We start from the raw sequence: 24,625 nt of genomic DNA, 5'->3' as shown, positions 1-24,625 counted from the left end.
ATTAAGTGGTTGTTAAGGGCCTTAAGGGCCTATCCCACCTCTTGAAGGCGGGATGGAAATGGGGTCTAAAACCCTGATTCTGGGAAAATTGCTCAGAGGCGGGATGGAGGCAGGATTGGGCCCGCACAACATTTTTTGCGTTTTTAACACCTCACACGCCTCCAATCCCGCCTCCTTGGGCCTGGCAAAATTGAGCCTGTGATGTCAGATTCTGGTGTTTGGGAACACTGAGAAAGGGGCATCAATATGGGTACGAATGGGAGAGGGTTCTCAGGATGTGGGAAGAGTAGGAGAGGGTCTAGGTGGATGGGAGTACTAGGAGAGGGGTGCCAGGGTGGGAGATGGTAATAGAGGGGTCTGGGGGTCTAGGGTGGTGCTTGTGTGGTGTGGCAGTAGTGTGGAGGGGGGGGAGGGTTAGGGGGGGCTTCTGAAGTCTGAGAGTAGCGTGTCTGATGTGGCAGTGCTGTGATGGGGGTTGTGAGTAATAATAGTGTTGGGAAACTGGTTCAGGGATGTGATATTGATATGCGTGAACATTAGGAAGGGGTTTCTGGGATATGGTAGTCCTGGGGAAATTGAGGTTTGGGCGCATTAGGAGCATGGTTCAAGGGATGTGGGATTCTTTGAAGAGGGAACAGAGCAGGGAAGAGGACAGTACCCTGGGGAACACCTGAGCTAATAGTAAAAGAGTCAGAGGATGAACTAGCAACTGCAGTATAGGCAAGGAAAGAAATTAGTAATGAAACACAATAGCCATGAAGGAGACCATAAGATGGTAACTTGTTCAGAAATTCACTGTGCCAAACTCTGTCAAAGACTTTGGAGACATCCAATGCAATGACAGATGATTCTCCAAAGTCATCAAGAACAGCGCTCCAGAGGTGCATAACATAAGCATGGAACAATGCCAAAATCATTCTGATGATCATTGATTAGGCCAGAACTTTCAAGGTAATTGAAGATTTGAGAATTAACAATACCTTCTTTAACATAGGAAAATACAGATGAAAGGGCAATAAATTGGTGGTTTGAAGGATCAGGGGGAATACAGTGGACATCAGCTAATTTTAAAATAGGAAAGATGGGCTGGGATTAAGGGAGTTGAGATAGGAGACAGATCGGTCTGGTGGTGCACATCTAGAGGATGATGGAGAAAAATACTTACTAGAACTCAGTGAGTATAGGATCTACAGGTCTATCAGAGAAACAACTTGATAATGGTAGAACATAATGGAGCAATGGAGAGAGATTCTTTACTAAGCTTAATTAAAGTTAAAATTGGAGGAAAAGAGTACCATCAGGTGGCAGCGGGGTAAAAAGGATTCACAGATGTTATAAGGCGCAGCTTTGGCAAGTGACTGAAAAGAATTGCAACACTGTGGATTTGTGCCTATCATTTGGGGGTCGACAATGTGATGGCTAGTACTTGTTATGTCGATGTGCATTGGATGTTGGCTCCCCATATTGTCAAATATGAAGGACTGAAGTCTACCATGTACCTGATGTGCGCAGTACAGCACAATACAACCAGCTGACCAGTGCGTAGAATAATGGGAACATGCTCACAAAATGAGCCAAGATTTATTAAGGCTCCACAATTTATTTAAATTAGGAGCCTCTCCATAATGTGACTGGAACACTTGAGTGGTGCTCCAGATGCTAAGTGCCTGTTTAGAAAGAATGCTTCAGGGGAATGCTGCGAGAGAGAAAAATAAATTACTGGTTGGCACTCCCTAATATAGGGGCTACCCTTATTTGCTGCTGCTGTTATTTTTATCCTTAAATAATCAAATCAAGCAAGGGGAACTTAAGTCCCCAATAGCTGACTAATCCCCCAAAAATTGCGGCATTGTACAGGAAGCCTGAGGCCTTTCACTGGCTTCTGACCTCTGATATTCCCGATTGAGCCCCACGGCACTCTCAGCACATCATGCGTTTATATGCCTTAGGAACAGTGGTCCTGGCTCAATTTAGCCAGGCTCACAATTTTGGCGCTTTAATGGTGCAAACCATGTGTTTGCATTAGTCTAAGATAACATACTAATGAATATGAATGGTACCCAGGCAGTGGTCTCAGAGAACTGAGATTTGGTCACCCACCATAAGAGTGGGTGATGTTGTATTCCACTTACTCAATACTCATCCTTGTGACAGAATCCAGAGTTGTGAGGCCTGCAGCCATGAAATTGTTCTTGTACTGTTCCATCTTGATTGAGTCCAGCCAATCATTTACTGAGACAAACAAAGAGAATTCTGGGAGTTCACCAGGCGATTCTGGTAATCTGTATTAAACAAAAAATCAAAAATCATCTGCATTCAGAATCAAAATATAGACCTTGTTCCAGCATTAGGTTCCAACTGTTACACACAGAGATGCATACATTATTTGGATCATGCCCACAAAGGCTGCACTCTTCATTCAGATGAGAATCCAATTCAGTTTAACCCAGAACAGCATCAACAAAACACATTTGAGCACCTTTTATTATGTGTGTGCATTTCACTGCCACAGTTTATCACCTGAACATAAAAAACTTGCCTAGATTATTCTCATTTACTTAGACCTGCCATTAGTCAGTTACCAAGACTTTAATGTTTAGTGAACAATATTTGTAATGAATGCAGAGGAAAACAATAAACACAGTCTGAACCTTTAAAAAAAGTTAAGATAGGGAAAAAGGCTCAATCATGCAAAGGCAATCCAATACATTATTCCCTCAGTATAAAGCAAAAAAGATGTATAACAATTGACCAATTGTAAAGAACAGAGAAGAAAAATGATTCAAACAGGAAAAAAGAAAAAAAAGTCCAACAGAAAATAGGGGCCAGACATATTCAGACTGTGGGGATAGGCACAACCGAGCACAACTTTAAGCCAAAAAACAGGTCAGGAAGCTATGAAGGAAAAGGCATCAGGTAGGAAACAACTGAAGTCAACTATCAGGTTTCTGATGTAGGACAGGCTGTGGAGGGTAATATTGTAGAGAGTTCAAAGGTAGAAAAGGCAGCTGCATGGGTAAGTTTAATGATTTTGTTCTGAAATTAATTTTTTATGCATTTATGGTATTAGAAATTTTATTTTCAAAACAATGGGCTGGATTTTTCCTCTGTTGGCCGGTCAGTCGCAGAGCAGGATGTTTTATAGAGCTGACTAAAAGTAGCAACTGACAGGACCTCCAAATTACCAAACATATTGTTTACTTCATGATGTGAGAAGAGACCACTATATAGGAGATGGGTGAGAGTAGAAATGTACTATATGGAGAAAAAGAGGTAGAACATAATCAAAGTGTTCTGATGATCTTATAAATATTGGAAACACAAACTGGGAGCACTGAAAGCAAGATTATCTGCTAAGTATATATGTTAGATGTAATTTAAATGAATAGCTTGGAGTACTGTGTACAGTTCTGGTCGCCATATTATAAAAAGGATATGGAGGCACTGGAGAGGATGCAAAAAATATTTACAAGGATGATACCAGAAATGCGAGGGCATACTTATCAGGAAAGGATGAACAGGCTGGGTCTCTTTTCTCTTGAAAAGAGAAGACTGGGGGGGTGACTTAATAGAGGTTTTTAAAATTATGAAAGGTTTTGATATGGTAGACACGGAGAGAGTGTTTCCACTTGTGGGGAAGAGCAAAACTAGAAACCATCAATATAAAATAGTCACCAAGAAATCAAATAGGGAATTCAGAAGAAACTTCTTTACCCAGGGAACTTTCTACCACAGGGAGTGATTGAGGCAAATAGTATAGATGCATTTAAGGGGATGCTAGACAAGAATATGAGGGAGAAGGGAATAGAGGGTTATGCTGATAGAGTTAGATAAGCAAAGATGGGAGGAGGCTCGAGTGGAGCATAAATGTCGGCATGGACTGGTTGGGCTGATGGTCTGTTTCTGTGCTGCATATTTTATGTAATTCTATGTAGCTAGGCTGATGCAAAGAGTGTGACGTGACACTTCCTGGAAATGCAGGAAGTGTGTGCATATACATAACTTTTTTTTCTTCCAAAGTACTTCATTGGCTGTAAAGTACTTTGGGACGTCCTGAGGTCATGAAAAGCATTATGTGAATGCAAGACCTTTCCTTTTTCCTTTCCTTTCCTTTCCATCAACTTTGAACACATCTAGCTCTCTAAGTGAGTTCCTGCTGCTAAATATTAAAAATTCTACTTGTTTTTATGTGCAGTTGTGAACATTTTCAAATGCAGACAAACTGAATTTTAAAAAATAACTAACTGCTGTTGAGAATGCAACAAGTGAACATTTATCCTGTACGATGTCGATGCCCATTTATCTAAATTAGCTGTAAGTACCAACAGTTGTAGATTTTATCAGGTGCAAAAAGAAGTATCTGAGATACCGATTTAAAAGACAGATAAAGCAACCTCCAGGACTGCTTCCTCAGAGGTTTAATTGTTTACAGGTCTCCTCTGAATATACCAGGCTTTCAATGTACACAGCAAACCCATTTCATTAGATTTTCAAAGAACTGACTGATATAAATCAAAAGGTATAAAGTGACATGTTCCCTTCTTGAGAGCTTATATTAGGAGTGAACAACTTGGCTCCACCTCTTGATAGCCACAACTTTATTTTTGGATCTCTACTTTTTAATAGTGTGTTCTACACATCAATCTTTGTGGGCTGCAGAATATCAGCTAACACCAGATTATTAGCTAAACTACTCCACAATCAGAATGGCTTTATATTTTTTTGAATAAACTCCCCCTCATTTTTCGCTCCTCTTAAAGGCGTTGACATTTGCTGGGATCTAGATCCCTAGGAGTCAGCAGTGGTCTGACATTCTCCATGTGTAAGCCCGAGTGTTAGCAAACTATTCAACCATATGGTGCATCATAGCCAAGCCCAATCATGTCCTCACCCGATGCCCACGCATGCCCTTTCCAGCATGGGTTACTCAATAGTGACCTTTTTCTCCTCCCCTGTCCACAGCACGGAGGTCAATTTTCCTTCTATCTTGAACTTCTGCAATTCTTTGTAATGGTTTGATAGAACTGACTGGTTTACTAGACCACTTCAGAGGGCAGTTAAGAGTCAACCATGTTGGTGTGGGAATGGAGTCACATATAGGCTGGACCAGTTGGGTTTTTATGACAATCCGACACCTTTACTGATATCAGATTTTATTGCCAGATTTTTAAAAACTGAATTCAAATTCTTAAACGGCCATGGTGGAATTTGAGCCCATGTTCTCTTAGACCAAGCCTCTAGATTATAAGTCTAGTAACATAACCACTACACTACCATTCCCTTCTTTAATTTGTATGCTCAATACCTAAAAGCTTATTCCACCAATCTATTAGATCATGGGCTGATCTGTATCTTAACTCCATCTACCGGCCTTGGTTCCGTAACCCTCAATACCCTTGCCTAACAAATCTATCAATCTGAGTTTTGACATTTTCAATTGATCTAGCTTCAACAGCTTCTTAGGGGAGAGTTTTCCAGATTTCCACTATCTTTGTGTGAAGAAGAGCTTTCTGACATCACCCCTGAACGGCCAAGCTCTAACTTAAGGTTATGCCCCTTGTTCTGGGCTCTCCCACCAGAGGAAATAGTTTCGATCTACCCTATCAAATCTTTTAATCATCTTAAATACTTCAATTAGATCAATCTTTAATCTTCTATATTCAAGGGACAAGCCTAGTCTATGCAACCCTCCTCATAATTTAATCCCTTTAGCCCCGGTATCATTCTGGTGAATCTGTGCTGCAACCCTCCAAGGACTGTATATCCTTCCTGAGGTCCGGTGCCCAGAACTGAATGCAGTGCTCCAGATGAGGTCTAACCAAAGCTGTAACATAACTTTCACCCCTTTTGAGATAAAGGCCAACATTGCATTAGCCTTTTAAGTTATTTTTTGTACCTATTCATTAGCTTTTAGTGCTTTCTGTACACGAACTCCACAGTTCCTAGCTTCTCATGATTAGCAGTGAACTGATCCATTAAACCACAAGGAGAAGCCTAATTACTTAGATATCAAGGTTATAGAACTGAACTATACAGTTAAAACACAATTTTAAGTAAACATAAAAATATTTGGACTCTTTAATTCTTCTAACCTTGTTCTATCAGTTCTATTTTTATTTTATCTAACCTTTTATTTTCAGGAAAAAAAAATGAAAGGAAGTCTTTATAGATGATGATGCAATATGGTAGTAAGGTCTATGGCTGTGAATATCAGACAGAACATTTCAAAGACGCTCTCAGCCTTGTGTGGCTTTCACCACAAGCTATTTGCAAAGGTTCTGCCTACAAAGAAGAAACGCATTAAAATCAGCAGGGTGGCCCAAAATCATAGGTGCTAGAATGTCTGCTACCCAATAAGGTCAAATCCCAAAGCTTCCTTTTGAACAGACTTAGGCTGGCACGGTTAGGAATGAGCTTCATTAGCACTTGTCTAGTTGCCACATGCAGCTCTGCTGTTGCTGGGGCTCGCCATCTGAGGGATGAAAAACTGACAGTCAGTCCACCATCCAACAATTACACAGCAGCAATGACAGGCAGTGAAAAGGAGTTACTGCTGTTTCCAATTGAAGAACTCTGTATGCCAACAAATCCTTCAGGGGAGTAAAGCAGAAAAGTTGAGAGAGAAAAGAAAACTGAAGCAACATTCTGTCTTAAACTTTGTGGTAAAAACCTTAACTGCCATAAGTTAATTTGCTTCATATACCAGTTTTCTCACCCTAAGTTGAAATACATATTTGAAACAAAGGATACTTCACCTAGCAGCACTGATAAATCTACAAATAATGACATACAAGTAGAAAAATTGCCCATGTTAATTCACCAAAATCAAACTGAACAGTTTTTAATAGTCTTATATAAACAAAGTGCCTCAATGTTATTTCTGTTTGCACACATTTATTTTTTGGGGTTGGTAAGATGTTGCAGCTCTGTATTATTCTGTGCTTGAATTCTATATGAAGTGAATGAAATTAAATTTAAAAATTGTACCAGATTAATAAAATTTGGCCAAATAATAAACTGAACTGAAAACATAACTTCATTACATCAATAAACATAAACGGCTCCCAAGGAAAATGGAGAATGATTGGGGGTAATTTAAACCACATTCAGTAGGAAACAGAGAATATTTCTTCGCCATGATAGAGAAGTAAAGGTATACACGCCACTGAAGCATTAACAAAGATACCTCTGTAGTGCTCTTAAAGTAAAAAAAAAAATGTACCAAGGCTCTTCACAGATAGCCTTAAGGAAATAAGATGACAAGCCAGGAAAGAAGATATTAGGAGGGTGACAAAAGCTTGGTTAAAGAGATCGGTTTTGAGGAGGTTTTTAAAGGAAGGGAGAGCTGCAGAGGTGGAGGGGTTTAGGGAAGGTTTTCCAGACAGTAGGACCCAGGTGGCTGAAAGCTCTGCCACCAATGGAAGGTGACTGTACAAGAGACTGGAGTCAGAGCAATGGTGAGTTGGGAAAGATGTAGGGCTAGAGGAGGTGGCAAAGATGAAGCAACAATTTGGAGGCATTTAAAATTGAGGTGTTAGGGGATAGGAAGCTAATGTAGCTCAACCTAGGAAGGTGTGATGGGCGAGTGGGATTTAATGTGCGCCAGGATACGTGTTGGATAAGTTGCAGTTTCTGGACAGTGGAGCATGGGAGGCCAGCAAGGCAAGCATTAGAGTAGTCAAACCTGGAGGTGATGTATCAGGTTTCAGCTACAGTGGCTGAGCTAGGAGAAAGAGCAAGCAGTGCTATGGAGCTGGAAGTAGTTGGTCTTACTGATAGACAAGCTCTGGGGGCTGAAGTTCAGTTGAAGGCCAAACAGGAGTTGAGGATGCAAACTGTCTGGATCCGCCAGAGACAGTGGCTGGGAAGTGGGACTGAGTCAGTGTCAAGAAGGTTGTGGTAGGGACCAAAGACAATGGGTTAGATTTTCCCGATACTGAGCTAGATGAAGTTATTACTCATTCAGTTGAAAGAAAGCATCACCAAAGGTCCATCAAAGGCTATTATAAGATTTTATATGCCTGTTGCAATTAGAGACACTCACTCTATTTTTGTTCAACGCAAAGACAGTTTCCATCTTGGTGGCAAAACACCATGCTAACACCATGCTGAACTGCACGATGGCCCAGAATTTGTTGGAGCGGGGAATCTCACAGCGTGTGTCGTGAGTTGTATTTTTTTTGCTCACCCTTCAACTGTAATTATTTTTGCACCGCAAATTGCTGGAAGTGCGAGCTGATAGCAGGGTCAATGGGGCATCTGGGACCTAGGTGAAAGTCGGGACCAATAGTTTATCTCCTTAACCGATTACATTTAAGGATAGAGAAAGAAACAGCGTGAATAACAGAGAAGTAAATAGGATGCATTAGAGTCAAATTAGATACTGCTTCACCTTTACCAGGGCCAGCTTAAAGTTCACCTGCAGAGCGATTGATTGCTGTTAGGAAAGTGGCAACAGAAGACTTCTAGTATCTTACTGAAAAATATTATCTTTGGCTGCAGCAGTGTGGCCCCTAATGGAGTAGCTGTTGAGATACCGCGGCAAACGTGGGAGTCGAGACAGAGCTATTGAAAACACAACTGCTTTATTCTGACCACATGGCAAACAGGAACTAGAAAAGCCCGCACATCCACTTAAATACTTCCCAGACAGGAAGTGCTCCCGGCAGCCTGTCCCTGCGGGAAACAAGTTGCTGGAGGAAACGGCCCCCGGCTGGGGGCTTCTGCTTAGACTGTCTGTGCCGCCGTGAGCGGATTATGTCCAGTGGTGGCGTGTCGCCACAGAGCTCCCCCCAGAATCCGCTTAGGAGGAGTGGACGAGTCGTGACGGTGATCTAATGGTTCTGCCACAGCGGCTCTGAGTGGTCGCCGGTCTGGTTGGTTGGGTCGGGCGGTTCGCCGCCGGCTGTGCTGGCTTGCCGGGGGGACGGCCTCTGGCTGGAGGCTGGGCCACGGGGACCTGTTCCCCTGGTTCTGTGTGTGCTGGTTTGAGCCGGTTGATGGAGACTGTCTCGACCCTGTCGCCGAGTCGCAGCTTGAATACCTTGTCCCCGGTTTGTAGTACCTCGTACGGACCGTCGTACGGGGGTCGCAGGGGCCCGCGGTGCGCGTCGAGTCGCACGAAGATGAAGCGCGCCTGCTGTAAATTTGGCGGGACGTGAGGTGCGAGTTCGCCGTGTCGGTTGACCGGAAGTGGGGCGAACTGCTGAGCGGAAGAGAAAGAGTTGAGCCGCTGCTGTTCGGCCGACCAAGACTTGGTAGGCTCCGGAAGGAATTCGCCTGGGACGCGCAGCGGTTGTCCGTAGACTAACTCCGCTGCCGAGGACTGGAGGTCTTCCTTGACCGCGGTGCGTAGGCCGAGTAGCACCCACGGTAGGCGGTCAGTCCAGGTACTGTCCTGCAGGCCGGCGCGGAGTGAGGCCTTGAGTGACCTGTGGAAGCGTTCACAAAGTCCGTTGGCCTGCGGGTGGTACGCCGTGGTGCGGTGGAGCGTCACCCCGAGGTTGCGTGCTGTGGCCGTCCAGAGTTCGGAGGTGAACTGGGCGCCTCTGTCGGAGGTTATGTCGGCCGGTACGCCGAACCTCGCAACCCAGGTGTTAACGAACGCCCTGGCGATGTCGGCTGTGGTGGTGGAGGTCAGCGGCACTGCCTCAGGCCAGCGTGTGTAGCGGTCGACCATCGTGAGGAGATAAGTTTGGCCTTGCGATGGCGGCAGGGGACCGACGATGTCGACGTGTACGTGGTCGAAGCGGCGGCTGGGTACCTCGAAGTCTCCCAGGGGTGCTTTGGTGTGCAGCTGTACCTTAGCCCGTTGGCAGGCGAGGCAGGAGGTGGCCCAAGTCCGAACATCTCTGCTAAGGCCGCGCCAGACGAAGCGCTTGGAGAGGAGTTTGACGGATGCGCGGGAACCCGGGTGAGAGAGCCCGTGGAGCGCGTCGAAGACGCGGCGGCGCCAGGTCTCAGGGACGACCGGCCTGGGTTGGCCGAGTGAGACGTCGCACGTGACTGCCGTGGCTTCGGGCCCGTGCGCGACCTTGGCTAGGCGTAGCCCTGGCAGGCTGGTAGCCGCCGAGAGGAGGTCTGGGTCCGTGAGCTGGGCCGCTGCTAGTTGTGCGTAGTCGACCGCGAGGTGATTCGCACAGACGGCGGGACGGGAAAGGCAGTCGGCGACCACGTTGTCTCTACCGGAGACGTGCTGAATGTCCGTAGTAAACTCGGAGACGGCCGCGAGCTGGCGTTGCTGCCTAGCGGACCAGGGTTCGGTGTGCTTGGCCATCGCGTATGTGAGTGGCTTGTGGTCCACATACGCGGTGAAGGGGCGGCCTTCCAGGAGGAACCTGAAATGGCGGACCGACAGGTGGAGTGCGAGAAGCTCGCGGTCGAAAGTGGAGTATTTGACCTCCGGGGGGCGCAGTTGGTGGCTGTAGAAGGCAAGTGGCTGCCACGCGCCATTGACCCACTGCTCGAACACGGCCCCGACCGCGTGGTCGGAGGCGTTGGTGCCGGGCATCGGCCCTCGGGTGCGCGAGCAGAGTGGCGTCGGCGAGCGCGTTTTTGGTGGCGTCAAAGGCAGCTGCCGTGCCAGTGGTCCAGGCTACGTCCATCTTGCCGGATTTTCCTCGGAGGGAGTCGTATAGGGGCTTCATAAGGGCTGCGGCTCTGGGGATAAACCTGTTGTAGAAGTTCACCATCCCGAGGAACTCCTGGAGGCCCTTGATGGTTGTGGGGCGGGGGAATTGCTGGACGGCCTGCACCTTGTTGGGCAGGGGGACGGCCCCAGCAGGGGTGATGTGGTGACCGAGAAAATCGATCTCGGTTAGGCCGAATTGGCACTTCGCCGGGCTGAGGATGAGCCCGTGTTGGGCTAGGCGCCCGAACAGGATGCGAAGGTGTTCGAGGTGTTCCTGTTTGGAGGAGCTGGCCACGAGAATGTCGTCTAGATAGACGAATAGGAAGTTCAGGTCCCGGAGGACTGAGTCCATAAGGCGCTGGAAAGCCTGTGCTGCATTCTTGAGGCCGAAGGGCATCCTCAGGAACTTGAACAGGCCGAATGGGGTGATGACGGCCGTTTTGGGGATGTCCGCGGGGTGTACGGGGACTTGGTGGTAACCGCGCACCAGGTCGACTTTGGAAAAGATGGTTCGTCCGGCCAGTCGGGCCGAGAAGTCCTGGATGTGTGGCACCGGGTACAGATCGGGGGTGGTGGCGTCGTTGAGGCGGCGGTAGTCCCCGCAAGGGCACCAGCCTCCGCCGGGCTTGGGGGCGATGTGGAGGGGCGAGGCCCAAGGGCTGCTGGAGCGGCGGATGATGCCGAGTTGTTCCATGTTGGTAAACTCGGCCCGCGCGATTTCCAGCTTGGCCGGGTTGAGTCTGCGGGCGTGGGCAGAAACTGGGGGGCCGGTGGTGGGGATATAGTGTTCCACACCGTGCTTGGCGGCTTTGGCCGAAAAGGTCGGGTTAGTGAGGGCGGGAAACTCAGCTAGGAGTGCCGAGTAGTCGTCTGTGGCTCTGGCGAGGCAGTAGGTCGTCGGGCCGGCCGAACGGGCCGGGGTAAAGGCGCCGGGGATGGGGGCCATAGTGTTGATGTCGACGAGGCGGTGCCTCGGAATGTCGACAAGGAGGCCGTGGGCGCGTAGGAAGTCGGCGCCAATGAGTGGGCAGAGGACCTTGGCTGTCAGGAACTCCCAGCGGTAGCGGCGGCCTGCGAGGTCGAGCGTGACCATGCGGGTGCCATATGTGCGGATTTCAGAGCCGTTGGCTGCAGCCAGTGTGATACCCCGTGTGCCGCGTTGGATCTCGAGGGTAGAGGCGGGGGTGATGCTGTGCTGGGCCCCTGTGTCGCACAGAAATCGGCGGTTGGTTCTGTCGTCAGTGACGTACAGTAGGGGCTCCTTCTGCCCCGTGGCCATCGCGGGGGCCGGTGCGGGGGGGGGTTTGAAGGAACACGGTGGCGTGCAGCGTTGAGCCCTAGCGCCAAAACGGGTGTGGTAGTAGCAGTGACCCGGAGTGGTAGAGCGGTCGGGCCTAGCGGCCCGGGAAGACCGCGTGGTCGTTGCCGTGAGGTCGGGCGCGACGTCGCGAGCGGCCTGTGCAGAGAGCAGCCGGTCGGCCTTTTCGGCTATCTCATTCAGGTCCGTGGAGTCAGACTCCACAAGGAGCGGGCGGATGCTGGCGGGGAGCTGCCGAATGAAAAGCGTGCGAAAAAGGGCGCCGGGATTTTTGTCGTCGGAGAGGGACAGCATGTGGGAAAGCAGGTCTGATGGTGAAGCATCACCAAGGCCGGGGAGGTCCAGGAGTTGGCAGTGGTGCTGGTAAGAGGACGTTTGAAATTTTTTAAGTAGCGCAGCCTTCAGATGCTCGTACTTGCCCTCCGTTGGTGGATTCTGCAGCGCTGCCCAAACCTTGGGGACTGTAGCGTAGGTGAGCGAGGCGACGAGGTAGTTGTACTTCGTGGCGTCGACTGTAATGCCTTTCAGCCGGAATCTGGACTCAGCTTGAACGAACCAGGCTTCGGCGAGGTTCTCCCAAAAGTCAGGTAATTTAACCGTGACTACGTTTGTATCCGCCATGCTAGCTTAGGATTCGTCCTGAGCGTCGGGGTCACCAGTGTTGAGATACCGCGGCAAACGTGGGAGTCGAGACAGAGCTATTGAAAACACAACTGCTTTATTCTGACCACATGGCAAACAGGAACTAGAAAAGCCCGCACATCCACTTAAATACTTCCCAGACAGGAAGTGCTCCCGGCAGCCTGTCCCTGCGGGAAACAAGTTGCTGGAGGAAAGGGCCCCCGGCTGGGGGCTTCTGCTTAGACTGTCTGTGCCGCCGTGAGCGGATTATGTCCAGTGGTGGCGTGTCGCCACATAGCAAATAAAAAGCAATACAGTACTTAACTTTCATCAACACTTTAAGATATTTCCTGAAACTAAAATAACTAAAGCATTGGAATTCTTAAATTCATTTACACACTCCTTACACTGAGTGGTTCTACATGGAACACATCTTTGCCCTCCACCATCCCCCCTCCTATACAGAGTTCTATCTCACCACAGTGACAGCGAAGCAGTGACCTAACCTAAACACATAGTGAAAATACCAGGTTGTAGCAGCTTTTTATACCTCAGATCAAAAGCAGAGCTTTCACAATGGGAAATATCTCAGTGGAAATCCCAAATCCGTTCCCAGCAGGCTGGTAATCAATATTAATTATTTCTATCACTCCAGGTGGATGAGATGAGGAAAGCAGTCTGAATGAATTGTTCACTAAGTCTGGCTCAGGGTTGTTGGAGCATGGAAGGCTTTGCCACAGGGAATAATTGAGGCAGACACAATTGCACCTTTTATGGGAAAATGGGACAAACACTTGAAGTGGAGTAAATAATAGGGCTATAGGAGAAGAGAGAAACAGTGAGATCAGTTTTGGATTGCTCTAGCTGGCACAGATACAATAGACCAAAGGACCTCCTTCTATGCTGTAAAATGCTACGGTTAAATTAAAAGATATAACAAAGAGATACTTTATAACATGACATGGGACAGAGTCCGTCTGCCATAATGCCAACCCAGAATATAAAGAGTTAATATTTCTCTTGTTTACCATTTGTAGTGAATTTGTAAACACAAGTATAAAGAAAGTCTTTACGATTTGTCTACCAAAAGCAAAAAGAATAAATGTTTCTCCAAGCAGAGATGCTTAGTTGAGAAGGCAAATTCTAGATAACTCTTCCTTTGTTCAAAATGTCTTCTGTATCAACAAAATACAGCTGATAATAAATACTAGCACAGGTGTACAAGTGAGTCTTGCTATTATCATCAAAGTCAATTAAATATTTAGAGATACTGATCATATTTGTGGCTGTTTAGGACAATTTTTTATTCTTATATTCTATATTTGCAATATAAATTTTGAGCAAATTTACAATTTATGACATGACAAGTATGGAGATCTGAAAATAATTCATATCTCCACACTTATCATGTCATAGTTGTTACTTGTAAAACATAAAGAAATAGTGCAATCCTGCATGACATACTGAGACTTGTACATGGAAATGTATCTTTAGGTGTACCCACCCATGCACCTCTTCCACTAGGGCCTGAAGGCTGCTGGGATTGCGAATCACCTTGTCCAAGAAGCTGACAATTTCTGTGAACTTTGGCCTGTGATTTCGTTCCTTTTGCCAGCAATGAAGCATGAGCTGATGGAGAGTGGCTGGGCACCCCATTGGAGAAGGGAGTCGATAGCCTTCTTCTATAGATAAAATGACCTAAAAGAACAGGGTATGGAAGGAGGAGAGAACAGTTTTGAAAAAGATACTTCAGAAATGTAATTCTATTGGAATGTCCGTATAATATTAGCAAGCTATAAGACCAAAGCATAGTCAGTTTGTTTTCATAATTATATACGTTCAATACTTTCATATTGGTTATAAGAATGAGGTGGGGCAGCATGGGATACAGAGTATTACAACTGATTCTCATGTTACACCTGAAGGTATTGGGGTAGACTTTCCACTTTGGGCTCAATCGGCAAACTGGGCGACAATTGCACTTGATATTGTGCCGTTTTTCTGAAGTGAAGTTATGGTTCAAGTTTCCCGCCCAAACTTATTTGCATAATCACAAACATAAAATCTTAGGGGTTAGTAATTAAGATTACTGTCTAGGCGGCGAAGGTGAAAATGACCCCAAGAGGTCTTTTATGCCTCCTTACTGAACCATTGCTTACTTAAGCAGACCTCTTTTGATACACCCTCGAGGGAGCCATGTGGTCTGTAGGCTTTGATGGAAGGGTACAGCCCAGCTGCTGGTCTTCCCCTTTGATGTAGCCTTATCATGCATATCTGTTTCATTTTCTCTTCCTCCTGCTCTTGTTCTATAAGGACATGTATGGGAGTGTCCATCATGAACCCTATGGTAAGGGTTCCATGACAGAAGGGTGGGACGGAAAGATTTCCCTGCCTTAAGCTGCTGAAGGGCACCTTGCAGTTTAATGAGTTGCACATCTCTAAACAAGTAAAATATGTTGTTACATAACTGACAAAATTCACTGTATGAATAACTTACATCTTGGTTGGACATCTCCCAGTAAGGTCTTTCCCCATATGACATCACTTCCCACATTACAATCCCATAACTCCACACATCACTTGCTGAAGAGAACTTCCTGTAGGCGATTGCTTCAGGAGCAGTCCATCGGATAGGAATTTTTCCACCCTGTACCAAGAAAGAAGTCCATGTGAGTTATCTGTATAATTGGGCGGGTTCTACAAGACACTTGCTTTCTTATTCCACTTAAAGCCTTGTCTACATTGTTATTAAATTAACAGCTTGAAAAAGTCTTGTTTTACAATTAATAATTCTTGGGCGATTTTGGTCATGCACGCGTGTGCCTAAAGGTGTGAAATAACAGTGCTGAGGAATAAAGTAGATTTAAACAAGCTCCAGTAAAGCCTAGTCCAGGTTACATACAATGCAAGAGTTTAGTGGAATTCTTCGAGGTGGTAACTAAGTTGGCTGACGGGGGCAATCAGCTAGATAAATAGACCAATGCCAGAGTCCCATTGCAGGTGGGATTGTTGCTCCTGAAATACAACATACACTGCTAGCATACCTGACCTAACCTTATGAGGTCAGGTTGTGTAAATCCATAGAATGCATTCCCAGCACACATTGGGAAAGACATTGGGAGATACATAGGGAGAGCACTTGAGGGGGCGGGTGGGTGGGGGTTGGGAAGGTGTAACACGGCTGCTGGGAAAGATTAAAGGGATGTGGACACTTAAAAGGTAAGTGGCTACATAGGGGAGAAAGAGAGAGGCTGGAATGTTTTATATATTTACCAGCCTATCCAAAGGTTTTATGGGATGATGGGGACGAAGATAGAGCAGGCCAAAATAAAATTAAGTCGAGTCAAATGTCAAAGTATGAAATGTAATCTCTGGGCAAGTGATGCAGTCCCCACCCCCATTAAATGGCTAGTGAAACTTTGCATGCATGAGGTGGGAGTTAGAAGGATTTGCCCTATTTGATACGCGATGGCACACCCTTGTACAAGACAACAGTGCACCATTCCGGCCAGAAGGTGGTGGCCAGGCTCAATACTATGCACAGTTTGTGCAAGACCTGGGAGCAGATGTGGAAGAAGACTGCGTACCTTAATGAATCTAGCACTCAGCCTTGGCCAACGGTAACAGCCTTCTATCTCCGAGTCTGAAGGTTATGCTTCAATCTCTAATTCTGGACTTGAGCTGACACTTCACTGCAGCACTAAAGTAGCACTGTATTGTCGGAGATGCTATCTTTCAGATCAGACATTAAACTGAAGCCCTGTCTACCTGCTCAAGTGGCACTATTCAATGGAGAGCAAGAGAAATCTCTCAGTAGCCTGCCAACATTCATCCCTTAACCAAAGCCACCAAAAAACAGATTCATTGCCCCTTCATCGCATTGCTGGTTGTGGGGCCTTGCTGTCTGCAAATTGCAAAAGTAATTGGCTGTAAATTACTTTAGGACATCCTGAGGATGTGAAAGGTGTTATATAAATACAAGTTCTTTCTTTGCAAGGTTTGAATATTCGTCTGTATCATGTACCTATTAGGCTGCCTAAAATTGCATGCTGCAAAATCATAGATACTAACCTAGAAAACTAGCAAAAGTTGACCAACAGTTTCAGAAAAGCTGACATAGCTCTAAAAAGCAGACACCTTGCGTGGTCCTTATTATAAACCAATGACTTGTGAAAACAAGCAATTACATGGGCCTTGTAAATTAAGCTGTAGGTCTATCCAACTTGTATAGGAGAGAAGAAAACATAAGCACATGAAAGCCTGAAAAGGAAATCCAAATATTGAAGGCATAAAATTGGTGGTACATTTCTGGGGAGGATCCCATGAGCAAGATTCCCAGAAAGCTTAAAATTTTTATATTAAAAATGGTGCATTCTATTTAATTTTCAGCAGTTTTACAATTAATAGATTTTTAATCTGAAGAAAGTAAAACAAAGTGACATTTGAATTTTCAACCAACTGACCAGATCGTCACTTCAACAGTCATTCTCCCACATCCAGCTGTGTTTCCCCAGTTTAAAGAATCCCCACCCTTTCACAGCAACACTTTCCTCCTCCTCCAACCCTTCCACTTCATAATGGGACTCTTCTCTCTACTGCTCAATGCAAAATGGCCTCTTCTCCCCTTCAACCCAGCTCAAGCTGGTTTTCATCTTTCATCTCTCCCCACTTCAAGCTGATACTCTTTTCCCCTTCCAACCCTCTCAGTTCAAGCCGTCACTCCTTTACCCTCCAGGTTGTGGTGACACGCTTTCCTCTCCTCAGTTCAAAATGACACTCTTTCCACCCGAGCCTTGTCATTAATGCTGGCACTTACTCTTCATTCCTCATCAGTTAATGCTGGTGTTCTCCATCTTTCATCATCCTAAAGCACCACCTCGCTCCCCATCAATTCCATCCATCTCCCCTCTCCGTTCATTCCTATTCATTGCTCATTCCCCTTCTCTATCCCCTTCAATGTGATCCATTGTCCCCCATCCTGTTTCTACCCATGTTGAGCTGCCAATGGACTGGAGTGGGGCACCCCTCTCCTTAACATTCCTCCTGCAGCTAAAGTCAGTGATTCTCCCTGTATGCCATAAGCGAGAACTTCTCACAAGAATTCCCATCTACAATGTACAGCAGCTATGATTGCTGCCACTAGCAGCATTAATAAGAGCGGGGCCCCGGTCTGGTCCATTAGTAGCTGTACTCAGATAGGAGTGGGGGAACCGAGAAACAGAACAGTGGCAGTACTGATTGGAAAGAGCTTCATTTACTCTGATTTTTATCAGCAAATACTGACATGATAACCAGTCCTCAAAATGCTGTATGTCAGCATGAAGTACGGATGGTTGGAATATATGCAAAACTTTACCATATCATAGAGGTTCACAGCACAGAACAAAGCCCTTTGACCCTTGCTCCTTACTGTCAACCTGCTTTGTATTTATGGTTTGCCAATGCTAAACCCTCATACAACCTTACAATTATTTCATTGCATCTCATGCATACCTACATTTCATCTGGGCACACATTCAAACTGCAACTTTCAATTGAAAGCCTTACCACACTTGTATCTTCCAAGGACTTCACAAACAAAATAATAATATCACAAATATAGTTACTTACTGACACCCAGGTTGAGCTTGAGGTTGGGCATATAGCAGCCATCAGTGACCATTGTACTTTGGGAAATGCAGCACTGTGATGACATCAGGTAGCTGTGGGAAAGGCGATGAAAGTTCCGGCCATGCTGACTGATGCATCAGTCACTCTTTGATACATATGTGAGCAGAAGATTAACTGATGCTGCAATGCTTTCTGGGAATGAGCTCCAGGTCTGGCAGTTGAGGGCAGTGATGATCTTATTAACTACTGGCACAGTCATCCCAATGTTGCAATGTAGCTGCAGATGTCAAAGCTCTGTCTTTGTTGACCTGGAGAAAGCCGAGGCAATTGACCTCAGTCGCTGGCAGGTAGGTATGCCAAGGTCTGGAGTTGTGGCCTGGCACATGCTAATCTGACCGGCATGCATTCTTTCAGCCTATACATCCTCAACCATGAAAGACTATGGGGGAGCAATTCGGTATCGCCCTGTTTGGAGCGCTATTATCGGCCGGGTGCAAAGTTTAGCGCCTGGCGCGAATTATCGCCTCCGCCTGCAAAATTGCCCTCTATTGTCCCTGGAGGTGATTGGAGCGCTAAATCAGGCGCTACACACCTCTCTTAAGGTGCTAACGTCGAGGAGCGAGGCGCTACCTCAGAGCGCTGCTGAAGCTCAGGTGATGTCAGTTAGCAATGGAACACAGACAGACTGGCACTGGCCAGTTCTTAAGGGGGAGGGTTCATGTTGCTGGCCAGCCACACCCTGCTCATTGCAGCCTTGAATCTCGGCCTGGAGAGGCCTCTAAAGCAATTATGCTGGAACCACTAATGGATAGGCCTAGGGAAAGAGCTCAGCGCTTCAGCGACCAGGCCTTAGTGGCTCTGGTTGGTGCTGTGGAGCGGCGACGGGCACTGCTCTACCCACAGAGTGGCAGGAGGCCATTGCCCCGTGAATACAGAAGACTCTGGAGGGAGGTGGCTCAGCATGTCTCCTCCAGGAGCCTGGTGCCGAGGACCCACACCCAAGAAGTTCAACAACCTCACTCGAGTGGCTGCTTTTCAATACCTCTGCATCACTCCATCTCAACTTCACTCTGTGCCCAGAGGGTTTAAAAACCCCAAATTCCCAACACTCATCCAAGACCTATGGCCATCTCATAAAACACACACGCACATTCCACACCTTGCATACATTAAGGGCTTTTCAACTATGGGAGGCACATCAGGCAAGCACATGGCTGCATATTCACTCAGACGCTGTCCTTTTTCTTGCAGGCCAAGCTCTCTCATAACAAGCGGGAGCAACGCACAGGAGGAGGACCAGCTGACCGACACCCTCAGCAATTTGGAGGCGCGTGTGCACAGGATCGTTGCCAGCCAGGTCATAGTTGCCATGGCCGCTGGAGAGGTCGACCCCCCTTGGGGACAGCAATGGTATGTTCATCAGCTTTCTCTCCTCTCTCATTCCACTTGCCCCTCACAACAGCAGCCTTTTACACTTTCAATCCAACTTACTAACTCTCTCCAGTCCTTCCTCCCTTACTGCCCCCCTGTCCTCACACTAAAGCCACTCTTGTACCTCCCTGCTTTCAGATAGTGAACCACCAGCTGATCAGCCTGTCCCTCAAACTACCAGTGGCAGCGACGCCCTAGGCGAGGAGGAAGAGGAAGCCGGAGCCTCACCACCTGCGTCTCCCGAGGGAGCCCATTCCGACACTGGGACCATGCCTTCCCTGAAGGGGAGCAGGGGGTTAGGGTCTGATGAGGGCGAAGCTCCGGGACCCAGCAGGCTGCAGCAATGCCATGGGGGTAGGGAAGCTCGGGGGCCAGCTCCCCGGAGGGCGAATAGGCAAGTGAGTCCTGCTGCACAGGACTCAGATGAGGACCGCGCCATCACGGCCATGAATAGCCAGGTCTTGAGCATGCACACTGAGCTCATGGGTGCAATGGCAAGGGTGCCCGAAAGCATGGATGGACTGGCTAGGAGTGTGGAGCAGTCTACTACAGCACAGGCCGACGCAACGCAGTGGCTTAATGCTGCAATTCAGTCATTGGCTGGTGCCATCCAGTCTCAGACTGCTCTCATGTAGTCTCAGATTGATGTCACGCAAGCACTGACTGCTGCCATCCTCTCTGGGTTGGCCACATTGCCCCGGGGCTCTCACGGTGCCGCAGCAGGCCAGCAATCTGTGCTTGAGCAGATTGCGCCGGATGCTGAGGTACTGCCCCATGGGAGTGCCAGTGTGTTGGTCTAGCAGGAAGGTACTGTCCTCTCTCAGGATGACAGCATTCCTGCTCCCACCACTGTCACTTCCCCCATTGCACTTGCCATGGCCTGCAACACAGCCAGCCCAGACTGCTGTCGCCCATGCAGAGATGGTACCGTCTGCAGCCGGGCCCTCTAGGCCCAGAGCTGGTCGAGGGCAACCTTCAAGGGCATCTGCAGTCTCTGGATCCAGCATTGAGCAGCCTTCCACCAGCCATTGGTGCCCCATTACGGAGGAGCAGTAGGGTGGGAAGGGGGGAAATGCGCAAGGGATGGAGATCACCCTCGAAGGGCCACCAGTAGGAGGCCTAAAGAAATGGTGGGAATGTTTGTGGTAAAGATTGAGGCTCATGTGACTACATTTGTTTACTGTTTTGCCGTTTATCTCCATCTTGAGAGAACCAGTTCTGTTAGTTCATGATTTGTTGTGTTGGTTTCTAATTGTTTGCCCTGAATAAATGACACACAGAGAGTTTGTTAAATAAAAAAGTTTTTGTATTCAAAATTTACATGTTTGGCCTTTGGAATCATTGCTGCTTTGGCCGGCTATGGGGGTTGCGGGTTGCTTTCCATGATGTTGTTCTCCATGCCAGACGCCATCTTCTGAGTAGGGGCCTAGAAGCGTCTTCTTATAAGCTGTTCATGGACGGCCCTTGCACTGGCAACATTGTGGGCCTCCCTCCCACCTTGGTGCTGCTGCTTATCATCCTCCTCCTCTTCCTCCTCCTCCTCCGGTGGTGCACCAATCCCTGGTGGCATTGGCTGGGTCCTCAGGATTGCCAGGTTGTGAAGCATGCAGCACACAACTATGAACAGGGTGACTTGCTCAGGAGAGTACTGCAGGGCTCCTCCTGAGTGGTCCAGACAGCGGAACCGTTGCTTGAGCACACCGATCGTCTGCTCAATTATGTTCCTGGTGGCGATATGGCTCTCATTATACCACAATTTGGCAGGACTGTTGGGGTTACGGAGTGGTGTCATCAGCCAGGTGCAGAGTGGATAACCCTTGTCCCCGAGGAGCCATCCACTTGGGTGATGCGGAGCCTGGAAAAGGTCTGGCACACCAGTCTGGCGCAGGATGAAAGCATCGTGGCTGTTGCCAGGATAGCGGGCATTGACGGCGAGTATCAGCTGTCTGTGGTCACAGACCAATTGCACATTTAAGGTAGCCCTTGCGGTTTCGGAAAACCTCTGCATTTTCATGTGGTGCCCGCAATGCCACATGCATGCAGTCAATGGCGCCCTGCACCATGGGGAAGCCCCATCCTAGCAAAGCTACATGCGTGTTCATGCTGTGTGGCCCGGGTCATGAGGAAAGAGATGTACTGGTGTCTCCTTTTATAGAGGGCATTTGTCACCTCCCGGATACAGCAATGGACAGCGAACTGGGAGATATTGGCGATGTCCCCAGTAGAAGCTTGAAAGGAGCCGCTGGCATAAAAATTCAGAGCCACTGTGACCTTCACTGCCACTGACAGAGACATCCTGGTCCGCAGATCTGGTTGCAACAGGTGGCAGAGTTCAGTGACCAACTCCTTGCTGAAGCGCAGCCTGCGCAAACACTGCTCCTCAGACAAATGAATGTAGGAGAATTGTTCCCAGAATACCCTGGGAGGGTAAGGTCTCCTGTGCAGAGGCCTGTTGGCTCTCCTCCCTCTGGCCATGTTTGCCACTCTCTCTCTGTGTCTCTCCTGCCTCCGATTCTGCAGGTGCAGGACAATGCCCCGATTCAGTGCAGCCCCATAGTCTCTTCTAAATCGCTGGAATGAAGGTCAAATCAAAATAAACCTGCAAAGTGATGCTCAGGACCCAAAACTCCTTCACACAGCGATGAATCTCTCAGAAGTCTCTCTCCCTCTCAGAATGCATGGTACAAAAATTTTGCCAACGAGAAATGGCAAGAAGCGGCATCCTTTAAATAGCGCTCTCCTAGCCCCTTCCCGACTGCAAAATGTTCCCCTCTACCTGTGGTTGCTAGCGGCAGGCGGAAAGGCAGGGGGTGCGACTCAATATCCGGTCCGGGGCGCTACCGGGGCGTTGCATGCTCGACTGACGTCACGATCTGCGGGCGCAGGAGATCGTGGTGGTAGTGTTTAGCGCCACCGCAAAATGTCTGGTCAATTTTGCGAGCGGCGCAAACATCACCGCGCTCGGGCGCTAACTTCCTAGCGCCCCGTTAACGCCCCCCGGAGGCGCTAATGGGAGGTGCAAAGCAACGGAATTTTCCCCCCTATATGTTTGTATTTTTAAAAACAAACACATTAAGGAATAGAAATAAACTCCTATTTTTTTTAAGAAGAAAATGAATAAAAAAATCAGAAGCATGTCTAGTAGAAACAGAGTATTAATATCATGCATCGACAGAAATAAAGACATCACTCACTTTCTTGTCTACATAAAGGGGTAGATTTTTGCTTTCACTGCCTGGGCAATAATCTGGCAGAGCAGATCTTCAATGAATGAAAATTGGCTGGGTGGGGTTTAGAATGGGTGGCTGATGTGCTCTGCCAGATTACTGCCCGGGAAGTGGATGGAAATCTATCCCATAGACTTTAAAACAGAAGGTTACTTCTTATGCTTTGAAAGATCACCGTTTCAAAAGTAATCTAACTTCTCTGCTGGTGGACACAAACTGAAACACATCACTCTTCTGCTGGTGGCCGTGCTTTCAGCTGCCGAGGCTCTGAGCTCCCTACACATCGCCGCCTCTCTAGCTCTCTCTCTCCCTTTAAGACGCTCCTTGGTCACCTGTCCTAATATCTCCTTATGTGGCTCAGTGTTAAATTTTGTTTGATAATCACCCCTGTGAAGCGTCTTGGGGCGTTTTACTATGTTAAAGGCGCTATATAAATAGAAGTTGTTGTTGTAGAAAGATGAAACTCACTTTTTCTCAGGATAACAGGCTTTCCATAGAAACACAATCCAAACACTATTGAGGTTACACTGAAAAAAAAGGCTGCATTTTTATTATCAATATTAAATGTATAGCCAGTCTTTGACCATGACTTTCAGATGAGATGTAAAATCGATGTCCCGTCTCCCCTCTCAGGTAGATGTAAAAGATCCCACAGCACTATTCGAAGAAGAGCAGGGGAGTTCTCCCAGCGTCCTGACCAATATTTATCCCTCAACCAACACCTAAAACAGATTATCTGCTCATTATCTCATTGCTGTTTGTGGGAGCTTGCTGTATGCAAATTGGGTGCTGCATTTCCTATATTATAACAGTAACTACACTTCAAATGTAAAGCGCTTTGGGACGTCCTGAGGTCATGAAAGTCGCTATATAAATGCAAATCTTCCTTTTTCTGTTTACGGCACAGGGGCAATGTGAAATCTGCGGCACCTGAGACTTGCCATTCTGGTTTTCTATAATATTTCCCACCTTGGAATCCTACTGTAGCCAGCTGGTCTGATCACTGAACTCGTGGCTTTTCCTTTGTGAAATACCATGTGTAATCCTGTGCTTTATCCCCTCACATGCTTTTTAGCAATACAAACTATAAGTTAAAAATTAAACACAGATCAATTTCTTGTCACAATCCTCCTGCAGCCCTTCGCAGTACTTGTCATAATCTGCTATACTCCCAATTTGATGTCATCAACATATGTCAATATCAATCCTCAATCCTGATCATTTCTGGATGCATTATTAACAATATTAACACAAGTTGCCCCAACACAGATCCATGTGGAATGCCACTCACTACATCTTTCCAGTTTAGGAAACCTCCTTTTGCCCCTACAGCTTTCTGCCCTCAAACCATCTCTCTATCCATGTGGCCACATTTCCCTTAATTCCGTGTGTCATTACCTTTGTCAAAAATCTCTTATGTTGTACTTTTTCAACTGCTTTTCAAAAACCCTGTATGTGACACCCACACCATTTCATTGAATTCAGAATAGCTTTGTCTGTGGATTTCTGCCCAATGGAAGATGGATTGAGAATGCTTAAACTCATTTTACTCCTGACCTTTAACACCCATGAGCGAGAGGAGATCTTTATCCTCTCTGCATGACTGAATTGAAACCAAATCCGAGAAGTGAAAGGACGGATTGTCAAACTGTATGAACTCTGGAACTCCTGGATCTAAAACAAACATAGAGCTATTTTGTCAGTATTTCAGTTTCTACCTATTTTTGACATATTGCAGTATGTATAGTTAAGTATTGTTGGTATTGATTTTCACTGGGATTATGTTGC

General features: G+C 47.0%; 1 protein-coding gene across 1 annotated transcript in view; it reads right to left on the bottom strand.

Moving 5' to 3' along the window:
- Nucleotides 1-24,625, bottom strand: part of epha6 (eph receptor A6) — a 981,976-nt gene that overhangs the window by 11,905 nt on the left and 945,446 nt on the right. The window contains exons 14-16 of the mRNA XM_086006600.1: nucleotides 15,067-15,216; nucleotides 14,074-14,267; nucleotides 2,133-2,282 (exon numbers count right to left, since the gene is read on the bottom strand). Of these exons, the coding sequence (XP_085862726.1) occupies nucleotides 2,133-2,282; nucleotides 14,074-14,267; nucleotides 15,067-15,216 (494 nt within the window). The remainder of the gene's footprint in view (nucleotides 1-2,132; nucleotides 2,283-14,073; nucleotides 14,268-15,066; nucleotides 15,217-24,625) is intronic.

This window comes from Somniosus microcephalus, chromosome 14, assembly GCF_052327205.1.
Source record: "Somniosus microcephalus isolate GS21.2 chromosome 14, FLI_Smic_1.0, whole genome shotgun sequence".
Taxonomy (NCBI): domain Eukaryota; kingdom Metazoa; phylum Chordata; class Chondrichthyes; order Squaliformes; family Somniosidae; genus Somniosus; species Somniosus microcephalus.
Note: the sequence above shows the minus strand (reverse complement) of the source record. Positions and strands in the feature narration are given on the sequence as shown.